Consider the following 17,029-nt stretch of genomic DNA (forward strand, 5'->3'; position numbering starts at 1 on the left):
GCGAAGTGGTAAACTAGCATAAGTGCAAAAATGAAACTGTTTCAGCAGAGTTCAAAAATTTGACCACGTTTGAGAGAATTTTCAATTCAATCAATAGAAAATTTTTCAAAAAAATTGCACTTATCCTAGTTTACAACTTTGCTACAGAATTGAGATTTGTGAAAGCCTAGACGTGATATTTTCAATTGCCTTAAATTAAGAATTGAAAGTCTCAACTTGAGACTTTCAGAACTCAACTTGAAAAACAATATTACCTTCAGTTCCGAAAGTCTTAATTTGACTGACCTAACTTGACTCTCAACTCAAGTCTCTGAATGTCTTAATTTGAGACTTTGGAAATCTCAAATTGACACCTTCAAAAGTCTCAAATTGAGACTTTTAAAAATCTCATTTTAAGACCTTTAAAAACTTAAAATAAGGTGAATTTTTTGGGTGAATCGATAATTTGTTAATCATCAACATATAACTATTTGCTCCAATTTTTTCTTGCCAACTAATTTCTCTCGTATTAAAATGAATCATTCGTTGAGAGTTAACAAGCTTCATGGATAATGAATAAATCTCTCAAGCAGTGTCGTTTTGCTAAACTCCTTAATTAACACAATCACTGATTTTTTTAATTGACACATGAATTCTTTACTTGACAATAAAAATAAACATGAATGGGGAATCCGGATCTTTTTGACTCAATGCCTGAAATATTCCCAGACCAATAATAGTACTCCGAGCTCAACAATTTTCTTCCCGCAGTCTTATTTTTTGCTGAAAAAAATGCAGTAAAATTGTGCTCTGGGTGTGGGAAAATTCTTTCCATAATGTCTACCATTGTTCGACATATATTTTGTAAAATGAATTAAAAATAATTACGGTAAAATGTAGCCAGTGAAATTACCATAGAACTCAGCTTTCGCTGGACGAAAGAAATGATTAAATTGTTTCAAGGTCTACATAACAGTTTTTAAAGAAAAATCTCTATGGAGTGACTCGTGTTGTTTCCTCTCCTTGCACAGTTGTGCCTTAAACGAGCCAAGGCGAGCGGCATTGTTGGCAAACCCATTGATACTTTCGTAATAAACAATGGATACAAAAAGAAAAGTCGAGAATGAAAAAAAAACCTTTAAACCCACATGGTAATCTTATGAATAATTCTTTTTGTTTTATCTTTTGTTTCTGGTTGGTCTCAGAAGGTAGATCCCGAGCTGATATTTACGAAGCAGGAGAGAATTGGAAAAGGCAGTTTTGGAGAGGTCTTCAAGGGGATTGACAACAGGACACAGCAGGTTGTTGCCATTAAAATCATTGATTTAGAAGAGGCTGAGGATGAGATCGAGGATATACAGCAGGAGATTATGGTACTGTCGCAGTGCGACAGTCCATATGTCACGAAATATTATGGATCCTATCTTAAGGTAATTTTAAGAAGATTTTTTCAACGACTAGGCGGGTAATTGAGTGGTGAAGTGCTGGAACAATTCAAGTAAAAGATTAAACTTTTTAATTAGGGGGATTTTCCCGGAAGTAAGTATATTTAGGATGTATTATGGACGACCTTTTTGAAGGGACTGCTTCCAACTACGGAAAATATCTCCTCACATGTTATTCTGAACACTGTTAGAAAAAAAATGAAATTTCATGGGCAGTTGACTACTAATTTTCAGGACAGTAACACTGAATGCGATTTAGGGGAGAAAAAAATTTCAGAATTTTAAGCAGCATAAAGACAAGAATTCCTTACTTTATTTGAATTTTCAACCTAATATGAATATTCAGTGTCAAATTACATTGAATTTTCAATGAAATCTGAAATTTCATTATGTTCCCCCCCCCCCCTAAATCGCCTTAAGTGTGACTATATTTACCGGAATTTTCTAGTTTTCTATTGATTTTCAGGGAAAAATAGAACTGAAATTTACAGTTCTCGTTGATTTTTCCACAAAATTTCGAATTTTCAATAAGGAAATTCCTTGAAATTTCATTGGTAATTAAATTCGATAAAAATTTCCAAAAAGTGTACCGAAAATTTGTGACAAAAATTTTTAACAGTGAAGTCATTAATTTCTGAGATGATTGCATGATTAGGATAATAAACGTCATGTAGATAATTTTCGTCATGGTTTTCTCCAGTGCCTCTCACAACTTACGTAGTTTGTTTTTCACTCCCTTCTGACGTAATTGACTCTCGCAATTTTAATAATATAAATAGGGTGAAAAATAGGACCTGATAATAACGATACAACACTGATTAAAAATAAGTCAATAATCTATTGTCCTTGTCCGGACTGCTGAACTCAAAAAGGCAACGGTGTATTTTATTCCTGATGGATTATTAACACATGATATCGTTCGTATGATACAACAGACTTGAGTCCTCCCCCTCCCGCGGTAAATGCAGCTGAGATGGGTGTTCATGGGGGGGACTGGCCCATCCGTGATACTGCTGTAGATATAATTATAACGGTGTGCGACGGATGGCATGGTTACCTCCACCTCGCCTCACCACTCTCCACTCGACCCAACTTCTACGCAGACATTCCATTTTATTTACGTCCTTTTGCCTCGACTTGTTTCTCTCATGTTTATGGGGGATAAAAACATTAATAAAATTAAAAAAAAGAAAATCATAAGATATGTGCATTCCAATGGCGCCCGATATCCCGTGAATATTTCTCGAATCTGGATTTTTTTCTTCCTCTTCTTATCTTTTTACTTTGTAAACGTGACAATTTGCCATTGACTAATCTTTAATGAGACGACTTGAGGTGGAAGTGGCGCTTGTACTTGGATTGTCGAAGGTTATGATAAAAATATTCATGTGATAAGGAATAGGACAATTTATGCTTGAATCGTTTGCCTGTAAAGTTTCAAGATAGTGAAATCCATATTGAAATTGCTAGGTTTTTTCATTTCATTGTAATCATTTAGTATTATAGTCTCTCAAGAACTGATTCAGGGGTTTTTCATAGTTTTTGAAAGTCAAAATCAATGAGGATTTAGTTTTTTTTAGTCTATGTATTTGGTAGGGAGGTAGTGCCTGTACCGCTCATCTAAGGAATAACGCCAATTCTTGCAACCCAACCCATGATTTCGGATAAAAATTCCAGTTGCATAGCATTCTTCGGCTATTTAGATAGATATTTTGACATCACATACCCTCACTTCTTGGTGAAATATCGATAATTTATTAAAAAACGAAGGCGGCAGCGGAGTGAGCGGTACTGACCGCATACAACAAATACCGCTCACTTACCATGAAGTACTGTTCTCATAATCTAATTTGTTAATACATATATAATTTTTTAATTATTAAAATATAAAATACATCTTTATCTAATTTATTATGAGGAAAAATATATTGATAAATTTAGATAATAAATGAAATTAATTTATAAATTAAATTTAACATCTCAAAATTATATTATTCAGTAAATAAATTCATTGCCAACTAAAAGTATTTATTTGAAAATTTAAAATTTTTTAAAATTTAATTTAAAATTAATTTTATATTTTTAAATAATTTTTTTTTCATAAATTCTATAATGTCCAAATATCTAGCGGAATAGCCAAAGAATGCTATGCGACAGTAATTTTCAGCCGAAATCATGGGTTGAATGCAAGAATTATTGTTACTCCGTAGGTGAGCGCTATAGGCACTACCTTATTGGCCCCAAATTACATCGTAAAGATCCGAAAACGATGGGGTGTTGTTCTCATAATTTAAAGAAGTGAAAAAAAGGATTTTTTTTGCGAGAATTACATATTGATAGTAGAACCTTCAGATTGGGTGAGAATTTCTTTCGGAAAAGTAAATAGTTGTGAAGAAAAACGGGAGAGCGGTACTGCCGGCTGAGCGGTACAGGCATCACTTCCCCTAAAATATTGAAAAATCGTCGATTTCTCCACGGTTGGTTCACACAATCTCTTATTTTTAAGGATGTTTAGCCAGTGTTGATAAATGCGTTTTTTTTTTCATGATCCAGGAAAATTCTGTAATTTTTTCGGCTGACAGCAGAACATAAAACTAACGTTTCTAACGTTATAAAAAATTGAAAGCTAAGCAGTCTCGGCAGAAATAAATAGTCTAATTTTTCCTTATACACGGGCTCTTATGAAATTTACGTTCAAATTGATAATTCACCTACTAGAAGACTCTAAAAATAAAAATGAAAATAGAAGGCAATGTGTAAAATCATACTGATTCCAATGGCCAGAGAAAAATCTGGGGTATCCGGGCAAAAAGAGGAAATATTTGAATGATTCTATCCCATATAAGCGTATGTTAGTGCGTGCATTTTGTCTATTTCATATCTAAATAATGAACATGGGGGTTGGTAGATTGAAATTTGTATCAAAGTGAAGGGAATGTCTTCACCTTTCAGTTTTAAAAAAATCATTTTTTTTTAAGTACTTGCGATTTTGGCTAAACATCTTTAAATGTTTATCACTGAAACACGGAAAGAGCCGATTAAGGATGTTTATCCGAAATCGTAAACACTCAAGAAATTTGTTTTTCTTTTTCAACTGATAGAGTCATCTTCTTTACGTTGATGAGAATTTTCATCCATCAACCTGAGTGGATTATTCAGAAATAAAATAGACAATACGCACCGAATGTAGGTGTTGCAGCATGAAGTCACATGGAGTTTAAAGTTTTAACCCTAGTCTGGTCACCTGACGGGAAAATGCGACTTTAGTCACCTTCGCGGGAGAGTGCCGCCGTGTTATTTAGGCTCCAGCGTTGCCGAATCCACTCTACACTTCCCGGGCGCGTTTAGCGAGTTCCCAACAACGTCGCGCAACAGGCGATTTCATTTAACACGAGAAAAAATTGTTCACCTGTTGGAAATAATTTTTTTTCTCCGAGAATTAATGATACAATATTGGAAAAAAACTAGAATTTTCCAGATACTTCAATTGACGAATTCAATTTTTCTCAAATTTTTCCGATCAACCAGTCGATGGCAAGGTGAATAAAACGACGTGTTGCGGCAATTCCCTCGCATGGTGACCAGTCTAGGGTTAAATATTTAATATTATTCGGCTGAGTATCCCAGGTTTTTCCTTGACCACTGGATTTTGTATATTTTTTCGAAAATGCATCCCATAGGAGCTCATGTATGAAAAAAATATTCTTATTTCGTTTTATCAAAGCACCTGGAGCGAATCTTTTTTTATTACGAGACCGAACACGCGCTATAGCGCGCTGTAATTGTAACAATCATAATTGAAAATCTCAAAATTAAATTAATCATGAATTAAATTTGCCGCCTCAGACGACTGAAACCAATGAGAAACAAGCATGACAGACTTGCGAGATATCGATAGTTATCGACTTTAAGTGTATGTTCTTTTTAGAATAGGAAGGATGAAAACTGTTGGTTTCATATGTTCCCTCATCAGTTTAAACATGTACGCAATTTTCTTCGAACATGAAAAAAAATTATTTTCGGAAAATGGATGAACATCCTTAGAACAACGATCAATTATAGAATTCGTCAAATTTTCCACGATCGCCAAGGAACATAAAACACTCTCAACCCTTGTGAAACACGAATCGCCTTGGAACGATCTCAAATGCCAATATGTATTCATATTATTGAATGTCTGTGGACTTTCAGAATTACATTGATAACTCCAATTACTCCGAAGCTATACAGGATCAGAACCTAAATTATTTGGTCTCCGAGTTGGTACCGTAAGCTATATTTTCATGCAAAATCTCAATAAAATGGTTCAACCAGTTTCGAAGATACAGCGAATATCTGTAGAAAATTTTTTTCCTCGAATGTCTCAGGAACTATTGACCCGATTGGAATTCTCTCCATGCTGAAATATTCACGGGGATAATACCTATTCATGAGGAGGAAAAGCTGATCACCTTCTTATGACACGTGCAGAGTTATCGCCTTTTTCCATTTTTTTTTCAAAGTATCGGATGCACGCGGAATGAATAGAAAAATGATTGAAATTACTTGTTGGTATTTCATCGATTTTTAGCTTTCATTATATTAACGCTGGTATTGTCCAATAAAGAGAATTATTAGCTTTACCAATAATGAATTAATCCCTGAGACAATCGATTCAGAAATTGAGTGATGAAAGCAGATGAGTTTCTTTTTACTTCGTCGTCAGCATCTGGAAAATACCTTGAAATTAAAAAGAAGTAGTGACATTTTTATTAGAGGAAATTTGTTACCTCTTGCTGTGAATCATCATCGCTAATTTGGAGAATTAAAGATTAATCACTAAAAAGGTCACGCACACAGAATATTTTTTTTTTGAATCAAATAAAAATCTTTATTTAAATTTTTTTACTTATTTTAAGAATATTTTTATTGCAAATGAATAAACTTGTTTACTTGTTTCAAGAAAAAAGGATTTAATTATATTAAACAAACAATTTATTCATCTCAAATAAATGATTTTTTTTAATCGTATAAACAATTCATTTATTTCAAATAAAGTTTTCTTAATATAAGAAAACTGTTTATCTGGCATGAATAAAGAATTTATTTGGATCACATAAAGATTTACTAACAGTAAAGAAATATATAAACAAAATTTCGAATAAAATGTTTTATTTAATTTGAAAAAAAAATGTATTTGGTACCATTTAAATAAACTAAATTATTTGATTTAAATCAACTTTATTTGATTCAAATAAATCATTTTTCTGGTTGCGGTCTATCTTCCTAAGATTCAGGACTCATTAGAAAACAAATCACCTCAGCGTTAACTCAATTGGGTCAATCAGTTTACTCTTGAATTTTTTCAACAAGAAAATGAGATCATCATTAAATCCGGTCGCCCCGATTCTAAATTGAAATAAAATTCCATCAAATTGGAATGAAAACAAAACTTGAGGGATTCATGAGTCCTTTCGGTCCATCTTAGTTCACCTTCAGGGTATAGTTTTCCGAGACTCTCGGAATGTCTAAGAGACGGCGATTTTTTCCAGCTTCTATGTTATTTTGCTCTACAAAGGTCCCCCTGAGATGACCCTATTCCCTTCAGATTCGACGATATCCGAGAAAACTTACCTCGACTTGCAATCGACTTGCCTCGTTCCACCAAGTTCATCAAATATTGACCAAAAATACTTCATCGATTGAGGTCACCTCTGCCTCAGATGAACGATCTCAATTAGTACAAACTACGGGAAAGATTACGTATCCATTAAACCGTCGGCCGGTTTAATATCCTTTCATTTTATTATGTATTCAAATGACATTTACGGTTCTTCTTTCAATTCCAGGGCACCAAGCTATGGATCATCATGGAGTACTTGGGTGGCGGTTCCGCTTTAGATCTCATGAAGGCCGGAAGCTTTGAGGAAATGCATATTGCCGTTATTTTGCGCGAGGTACTCAAAGGCCTTGATTATCTCCACAGCGAAAGGAAACTACATCGAGACATTAAAGGTACGTATATTCAAATGAAGAGCTAGGTGTTAAGCTCTCTGTGAGTGTCGGGGAGATTTTTTATCTGTGGGGGTTGTTTTGTAGCTGCAAATGTACTGCTCAGCGAAATGGGTGATGTGAAACTGGCGGACTTTGGGGTCGCTGGACAATTGACAAACACAACGAGCAAGAGGAATACCTTCGTGGGGACTCCGTTTTGGATGGCGCCGGAAGTCATCAAACAATCGGCCTATGATTCTAAAGTAAATATGTCAATATTTCAAAGTATTAAGATATCTTAGGGCTGCCGGACACCTGCGATTTTCAGACGTGTACCAACCACTCGCGTTCTAATGCGTAATTCTTGTTTCAAGGGGAGACTACTATGAGTTTTAAGTGTCGGGGGTTATTGGAATGCGATTTCTCATACATTGAAGATCGATTATGTATGTCTAAAAACGAATAATTAGTGCAAAAAACTAATTCAGTAGCGGAGTGGTAAAACGCTACAAGTCAATTTTGACTATTGACCAGTTTTCAATGAATATCTCGGAATCTAAGGGAGATAGCAAAATTTTTATTTTAAACCTTTCTTGTAGAGCCGATTGAGTGCTACAACAAATATAATTACGAAAATTTCGCTATCTCCCTTAGAGTGGGAAATACTCCTCAAAAACTCAACTGGGACTGGAACAATAAGTCGACTTAAACCGTTTGACCACTTCGCTACTGAATTGTTCATTGTTCGTTTACCCCGCAAACGCTTAAAATCTTGAAAATAGTCCAGGGTCTCCAATTTTTGAGCTACAAAGGTTTTTTTTTTCGCAAAATTTTTAGAAAAATATGTGCAATAATAATTACGAATTAGTTTTTTGAAATTCAACTTTTACACAGCTAATTTCATTATTATTCTGATAAAAAATTGGACCATTCACGTAAAATAGCCCGAAAAATATTTCTGAAAGAATCGAGAATATATTTTTAATATTTTAAAGATAATTTTTCTGCCTATTTTACATGGATGGCGCAAATTTTTATATTAAACAACACGAAACTAGCTGTGTACGAGTCGAATTTCAAAAAACTAATTCGTAAGAGTTATTACACATTTTTTAAAAAATTTTGAAAAAAAACCTCTGTAGCTCAAAAATTGGAGGTCCTGGACTATTCTTAACATTTTAGGCGTCTGCGGAGCAAATGAACAATAAACAGTTGATTTTTTTGCACTAATTATTCGTTTTTAGACATATATAATCGATCGTCAATGCATGAGAAATGTCAAGTAAACAATTTTCAATTAATTTCAGGCATTGGAATTATTTATTATCATCAATTAAATTGTTCAAATCGCCCTAGCACCCAAACTATGAAGTATAGACGAAATCGTGTTCCGAAAATTTTCGTGTATCTTTCATAGTTTGAGCGCTAAGGCGATTTGAACAATTCAATTGTTGATAATAAATAGTTGCAATGCCTAAAATTGATTGGAAATTGTTTACTTGACGTTTCGTGATTATAATTCATTGTTCAAAAAAAAGAATTACGCATTAGAACAAAAGTGGTCATTCGGTCAATTTAGAAGCGTTTCTTTGAGGGTGTCCCGCAGCTCTAATATCTATAGAAAACACGTTTTTATTAAGATTGTCCCCATGTTTGTTATAGATAATATTTAGAATAGTCCTTAACTATTGAAAAAAATGATAAGCTGTACTACACAGTTTAGGAGATAATAAATAATTATATGCGGGTTTCTAATAAGCGAGGCATTGGCCAAACGGGGGTTATGGGTCCCTTCCGAACACAATTTTTGCATTTTATGAGAAAACGGTTCTTACGATGTTCTTAAAAAACTAATACGTGATAGATTGATAAATTCCGAATACGGTGAATTTTTTGTGAAATTTTGTACTACACAGTCTCTGTGATATTCAACTCTAAAAAATGAAAATTTCGTCAAAAGATTCCTTATTTGATTCAGACAATTAATTAACAACTAATTTCTTATTTGATTCAAACTGTTGGTTGCCTGAATCAACAACATGTGAGGATAGAAAAACTCAATAACTTATGAGAGTGCAATAAATTAGGTTATTTAGAATTTTTTCCGGAAACCCATAGGGACTAACTTTTGGGTCCGATTGTCTTGGGATATACCTTAAGTGGAAAGTTTTGAAAGCAGAAGACAGATTAATTAAAGCGTCAAACATGATTTGTTATCAATTTCGTAGACAAATATTGATTCTCCGGGGGAATTTGAACATAGCAGACGTTTATGTTTGTTGAATTCTAGGTGAAATGTTTTATTTATGATCAAAGTGACATGGAATATTCACGGAAATGACTATCAAGGTGGATTTTTTTCTCTGTCTGGATGGAGGAAAATAATTGTTTTCCTTCTGAGTCACTGTTTTTTTAGAAGATTTTAGATTGAGGATATTAACTCGTCTGTCAGGAATGATTTGTCCTGATTTTTGCTGATGAATATTCATCCTTCAAGAGAGTTTTAGTGTAGCAGCCATTTCTCTCATTTGAATTCTAGGGAGAATATTGAGTTTATTATGACGTTCTTGAAGTATTCATAGACACGAATGAATATTTTATGAGGAGCAAAATTAATTGAACATTTTATTTGCAAGGATCCTTGTTTTCAGTTCAAATTTAAGAACTATTTTCATTGTTTTTGGTTATATTCAGAGTGAAATGAAATTGACACCGAAATTTAGAAATGACTGGTAAATTTTTCGCATCTTATTAAATATGAAATCATTGTAATAATGGGTGAGTCGAGGACAAAACTCAAGACCTTTTATGTTGAGAGTTTGCATGTCTACATAAGATCACTCTCAAAAAATTTTCACCGAAATTTCCGGTACAATTCTCAAACATTTTGTCAACTGAAAGTCTCACTGAAATTACGAGAAATTTCGTCTTTGAAAAGTCACTGTTTTTCTGAAATTTTCGGTACAATTCTCAAAAAAATTGCAACTGACAGTCGCACTGAAATTGCAAGGACTTCTGTCTTTGAAAGTTTACAATTTGCCGAAAAAATTAATCGAAACTGTAAGTTTCAGTTCAATAATTCATGAAGATTACTATAAATGAAGAAAATTTAGGTGAATATATTCCTAAATTTTTCATTAATTCAAAATTCAGCCTAATTTAATACTAAATATTTACGTTTTGATTGAAAATTCATGAAATTGTGGAATTTTCCTCTTCTTGTCGCTCAAACATTTAGAATTTCATTGGAATCTCCGTTACATTTGAAACTTTTTAATTTGTTCCCCAAAATCAATTGCCACTCTTCTGAAAATGACAACTAAAGTGTCCATGAAATTTCAATGATGTTCTCCCCCTCAAATTTCAATGAAATTACTAGTTTCCGGGGTAATCAGTAAAATTGGAACTATAACATGAATTATTATCATTTCTGTATGTAAATATTTAATATTTCTGATAGATTTCTTCGTGAAAACAATTTATCTTGTTTCTCTTTCAAACAAACTGTTCAGTTTGTCTTTGATTGCTCATAGTAATGAATAAATATCTAATCAGAAATCATTTTTCTTCGCTGTCTGACACAGAAACTTCGTCATTTTTAACTTCTCGACCTGAATGGGGGAAGTTATTTTTTACCTTTATTTCCTCTGTAGTGAGCTGCATTTTATGCGAGTTTGCTCGTAAAATTCGGATGAACGACGACCCAATTCCTGAAACATCGATGTAAATGAAGGAATATTTAATTAAAATGCAGAATGTAGTGACACGAATTAAGTTTCATTTTGGAATCAACGTTTCTCTCACTTCAATTCAAATAGAAAAACTGAGCCTTTTTAGTCTTTTTATCGTTCTTTAAACTTAGACATTCATTTCCATTCGATTTCCTGACGCCGGACGTTCATCTGATTTAATGTCTACAGAAAATCTTGGATTCGTTGGGGAAGATTGCGATAAATTTATCATAACTTTATAAGTTATATGAAGAATACTCTGTCTATCTGAAAGAAAAAAATTTCTCGTTTCTTACCTTTTGCAAACTTCAGAATTGATTGCCTTTGACGGATTTTCCCTCCACCGGGGATTATACTCTGAAATCCATGGAAAATTACAAATTGGTGACCCAATTCCTAGATTTAATTAAATGTATATATGGGGAAAATCAATCCTTACGTTGAAATTGATTTTCTGTAGACGAAGCCTTCAGAACGGAGGGAAGAAATTCTCCCTCACTTTTATCATTTCGCTGCTTTCTCGAATTCATTTCCTTTGAATAATGCCTTCTCAACAGCCGCTTATTTTATATACCGCCACTGGAAAGTTTTGGATAATTGATCGGATTCCTGAAATACTGATGATGCACTCATATTTCAATGTTTAATTAACATTATCGAATCACTCGGTCAATATTTGGTCAAATTTTGGTCGATGTTATCACACGAAATGTTGTCCAAATCAAAGTCCTCCACCATGAAGGTTTTTTGACCATATAGAATTACTGAGAATCGTTCACATTTAGAGCAGCTCTACTCTCTCGACGGACTGCACTGGAGATTCGGTCATTTTCAGTTGTTGAAAACACATGAGAGAAATTTGTAAAAATTCATACCGAGTTAGTATCATCCAAATTACATTTTGCAAAATATCAATGTAATGTTCGTCATTTGGCTGAAAAAAATTTTTTAGCTCATATGTGTTCTGCAAAATCTTCTTAGCCAGAAAAGTTTCTTTCAGCTTAGTACCTTAAAAAATTCAATATTTTGTTCTTATAAATAAATAAATAATGGAACTTGCTTACAAAACCGTCGGTCATTCTCTGTGAGGTGTCCAAAAATTTATCGACTTTTCAGCAAATGAAAAACAAAAACAAATTTTAGTCTTTTACCATAATGGAAATGGGATCTTCCACGCTATTTCAAGGGAGGCAAATTTTTTTTTTTTTGAAAATTGCTTATATCACAGAAGGAGGACCAGAGATACTTTTAACAGCCCATATTTTTGTTAAAATTATAACAATTGTAAAATTCTAGTGAATAACGAATACGCATACTTTTGAATATTTATATCTCAAAAGTTATGCATTCATTCCAAAAATTTCACAAGGGGTTTATTGTTGACAAAGGATGGTTAGGTATGTAAAAAAAATTGATCGAAAAAAGTAAATATTATCAGTATTTTGTAAATAAACAATTAAAAAAATGATTGTAGTTTCGTGAGTTCCACTCTGAAAAATATGAAAAATATATATCTTGTGGGAAATATTAATAAGAACGCTGTGTCCAATTAAAAAATTAAAATCTCAACCATCAGTGAATGTCATTAAAAATAATTTCTACACAGCTTTCTCAACAATATTTCTCACATAACTACAGCGGTTTTTCTAATTATTTATTTAAAAAGTTGCAATAATATTGACTTTTTCCGAGCGATAATTTTTTTTAGTAACTAACCATCCTTTTCGAACAATGTTTTTCACATAAAAGTTTGCGGATTCCTTACTCAACTAAATTCGCCGTTGAAATAGCGTAGAACGCCCCGAATGTTAATTTTTCACTTAAGATGCTCTCTTAAATCCTAGGTTAAAACATATTTTCTTTAAAAATTCAAAACTGTCATCAAATTGGGGAAAAAATTACAATTCCGAATCTAATCGAGTTTTCCGGAAATTCTTTGGAGTATTAAATAATTTTTAAATGTATTTGTAATGGTAGAGCTCCTTTAAATGATGTTGATATAACACTGATAAATTACAGTTTGCAACATTTCAGGTTTTTTCGTGTCTTTTTTTGCTGTAGCTTTTGCATAAAAATATGATATTCAGGAAGAACCGATGCCCAACTTCTACAAATTACAGTCCAATTGGATGAAAAAGTATCATCAGTGGGAAAACAAGATTAGTGAACTTTAAAACTGATGAGTTTTTGATGAATTTTTTCATAGCGAAATGACTGCTACAGAAAAGAGCTTTATGGGAATTTAGCTATATCACGTTTAGTGTGGGGTATTTCTTGGAAAGTGGTTCTAAAGTGAATTTGACTGATCCCGTTTTAGCTCATTGCTCATTACGAAATAATATGGATAGAACTGATTCAAAATCCCGTAGACAGATCAAGATGCAAATGCACTGTATTTTAATCCTTCCAATTCATCCCCTTTACTAAGGACGATAAGGCCTTTATGGGTATTCCTTCTCTCAACTCAACATTGAAGTTTCAGATACTTATAATATCCTCTCTTGAATACATGTATATCCTTGGGATTGGAATTTGTGCGGTTCAATTGAATGGCAATTAAATTTTAACATTTAGAGTAATTTCAAAATCTGACAGAATTGTTTTTAAAAAGCTTATTAGATGCTCTCCTATTGACCTTACCTTATTTATTTTACAAAATCGAACCGTACACTGAGAGAAAAACAAACACATTCTTGGACGAGTCTTGTTTGGTCCAACAAAATCGCTAGTTGAAAATTGCCAAAAAAGAAATTGTTTAATTCGAATTTCCAAGTCTCGAACATGAAATTGCTCTGCTTTCGACAACGACGAAATATTCACACGAGACGGTACTTTTTCTGGATGAAAATATCTCATATAGAGAAAAATTTATCAAGAAATATTTTGCCTCTAAATTGCAAGACTGTCATATCATTATTGTTGTTTTATTTAAAGTGTGTATTATTTTTCGAACCTGATCTGGGTTGTGTTTTTTGTTTTGATAATCTGAAATGTTCTGCAGTTGCCATTCAGTTTTACATAGCCCTGGAGTCTCCAAAAATTGTGATTGTACAATCAAAAAAATTTTGAAAACAAACTGAACATTTTCAATGAGCATTTTTGAATAATATTGGGAAATAAGCCCAATAGGGCGGAAATTACAAACTGATAATTTACAGTATCTAATAGCTGTTCAGTCGTCATTTGTCTCAGCAGCCAATATCTGTCAGATCGTTAGTTGCGATGATAAATTATCCATTTACAATTTCCTCTCTGTCGGACTTATTTCCTAATCTCTATTAAAAATACTCTTTGAAAATGTTCAGTTTGTTTTCTACTTTCTTTAATTACACAATCATAATTTTTAGAGACACCTGCGTGATGTAAAATCAACTGGAAATTGTGATATATTTTAGATTATGTAGACGGAAAAACAATCGAGATGACGTTCGAACGATAATCCATCCCGGCCTTAAGGATTCATTTCTTGTTTGTAATTATTGAATAGCCGAAACGAAAAACTACTATCGCTTGTTTCGCATAAAACGAACATTTTTTGGTAGAAAAATACGTATGGGAGTATCGAATAACGAAGTAGTGCTGGAAATTGCATTCCGTGCGTGTGTACAGAGAATGCAATTTTTTTGCGACTGCTACATCTATTTTTGCGATAAAATTTTTTCATCTCGGCGCACTCTTTGCATGTTTGGCACAAAGAAATCCTGTTTGATCATTTTTTAAAAACTCTTTTCTTGGCACAAGTAAGACTTGTTTGAGAACTCTGTCGTTTTTTTCTCAGTGTACTTTTACATACATACTTCATACTCCAGATTGAGGAATGAACCGTATTGATTTCTCAATATGATGAAATAACGTACGTGCAAAAACACCAACAATTGTCATATAAATCCTGGCCCCAGATTTACACCTGATGCAGAATTGCCTACTCCACTAGTCCAATAGTACCCAGAAATCTTTGAACAAAATTAATTCATTAGATAAACATCGCGGGGTGCATTTACATAGGAATGACAATCAAGAGAAAATTCGAGTAACCTCAGATAAAAAACCCATATTCTAAACCCTTTTTTTTAATTTCAGGCGGACATTTGGTCTCTGGGCATAACCGCGATAGAGCTCGCCAAAGGTGAGCCTCCAAACAGTGAACTTCATCCAATGCGAGTTCTCTTCTTGATCCCCAAGAATAACCCTCCCCAGCTAACCGGAAATTACACAAAACAATTCAAAGAGTTTGTCGAAGCCTGCCTCAACAAAGACCCTGAGAACCGTCCCACCGCGAAAGAGCTCCTAAAGTTCCAATTCATTCGCAAAGCGAAGAAGAACTCCTATTTAATCGACCTGATCGACCGCTACAAGAAATGGAAGTCCCAGAGAAGCGAAGAGTCAGAGACTGAAAGTGAGAACTCCGACTCCGAGGACTCCAAACAGGACAGTGATCTGGATGAGCCCTGGATAATGACTGTGAAAGGTCCTCACGGTGGTAAATCTCCAATGATGCCCGTTTTGCCCCAGATGGAGGATCAGCCAACCTTAAGCAATTCCTTGAGCAATTCGTTGAGCAATAATACCTCCAATCATAGTACAGATAAGGCCCACGCGAATGGTGGAACAACCTCGCCTCCTCAAGACCCGTTAGAATCCCCAATATTTTATTACGATAATGAATCTAGAGATTCATTACATGAAACTCTACTCAGAGATGACAATACGCCGTCCCAACAGAATCCATTGCAGAGTCCAATGCAAAAATCAACAGTCTGGTGTGATACGAGTGAGGATCGTCAGTTCAGGGACTTTAGACAGCAGAAGAAGCCACAGGTGCGTGAAAATAATACACCTAAGGCTCGGAGAAGTAAGCCCGATGTGCCTGTTGTGCCAATGGAGGACAAACAGCGACCAAGGAGCTCACAGGAGCCCAAACATGCTCGCAGTCCTACTCTTATTTCACTTCTGTTTCCACTTCTTTCGGAACTTCAACGCAAGTATCAATATTCGACGAGGGACAATAATGGAGAGGGTACAGGGGGACGAGCTGGTGGAGCTGTCGAGGAGTTGAGGAGTGCGTTCGAGCTAGCTGAACGCACGTCACCCGGAATTAATGAGGCGCTGGTTAGGGAAGTTCTCAAGGCCTTGCTACCAGCTAATCATTCGGAAAGTAGGTTGTCGCTGATCATGGAGAAGATTACGTTGAGGTGAGAGTTTAACTGAGACTAGAAGATGATTGGAGGTATTTTTAGGGGGTGGGGGCTAAAGGGAGATTCAAAAGGGTTTCGAGGACAATTTTAAGATATCTTATTTTGTGGAGAATTTCGTTTACTATTAATAAGTTCTCCAGCAAAATTTCTCGTTCATTGGTAAAGTGGCGAAATTGCATAAATCAGTTTCAAATATTTTGGAATCAAAGAGAAATGATAACATTTTTTGTAGCCTTTTGCGTGGGGCAAAGAAAACATAGAGAGACTTCTTATAAAAGTTTTTCTATTGTTTCACTCGAGTCGCAGCCAATCAAAATGCAGCGTTCGAGACTATCAGGATTTTTTATTTCCGAAATTCAACAACTGAACGATGGAAATCTCGTCCCAGCTCTGTATTTGTTTTTTTCTTCAAATGTTGCACTTAGATCGACTGAAATTTTATTGAAAAAAATTTCATCCTCCAAAATGTTTGGATTTTTTTCATGTACTGAGAAAAAAAATTATTTTTGTCACTCTGGTCCTAAGGCAGCATTTTAGGCGCGTGTCCGCGGGCACACCTGCCTAAAACACCGCCTACGACCCTCGTGACAAAAAAAATGTTCGACACACGAGCGTAGAAAAAATTTCTGACTCATATGATTTGCATCACTCGCCTTCGGCTCGTGGTGCAACTCATATTCGCCAGAAAATTTTTCATGCGCCCTAG

At 34.3% G+C, this 17,029-nt stretch overlaps 1 protein-coding gene across 4 annotated transcripts in view; it reads left to right on the forward strand.

Moving 5' to 3' along the window:
• LOC107039489 (serine/threonine-protein kinase 26) overlaps positions 1 to 17,029 on the forward strand; it is a 56,605-nt gene that overhangs the window by 32,338 nt on the left and 7,238 nt on the right. For 3 of the 4 annotated variants that reach the window (XM_015259118.2, XM_015259120.2, XM_015259117.2), the window contains exons 2-5: positions 1,185 to 1,409; positions 7,253 to 7,418; positions 7,503 to 7,660; positions 15,209 to 16,320. In XM_015259118.2, coding sequence (XP_015114604.1) covers positions 1,185 to 1,409; positions 7,253 to 7,418; positions 7,503 to 7,660; positions 15,209 to 16,320 — 1,661 coding nt within the window. The remainder of the gene's footprint in view (positions 1 to 1,184; positions 1,410 to 7,252; positions 7,419 to 7,502; positions 7,661 to 15,208; positions 16,321 to 17,029) is intronic. The other variant, XM_015259119.2, reaches the window with a different exon arrangement.

The sequence above is a fragment of the Diachasma alloeum genome, unplaced genomic scaffold, assembly GCF_001412515.2.
Source record: "Diachasma alloeum isolate Michigan unplaced genomic scaffold, Dall2.0 Dall_scaffold_00300, whole genome shotgun sequence".
Taxonomy (NCBI): Eukaryota; Metazoa; Arthropoda; class Insecta; order Hymenoptera; family Braconidae; genus Diachasma; species Diachasma alloeum.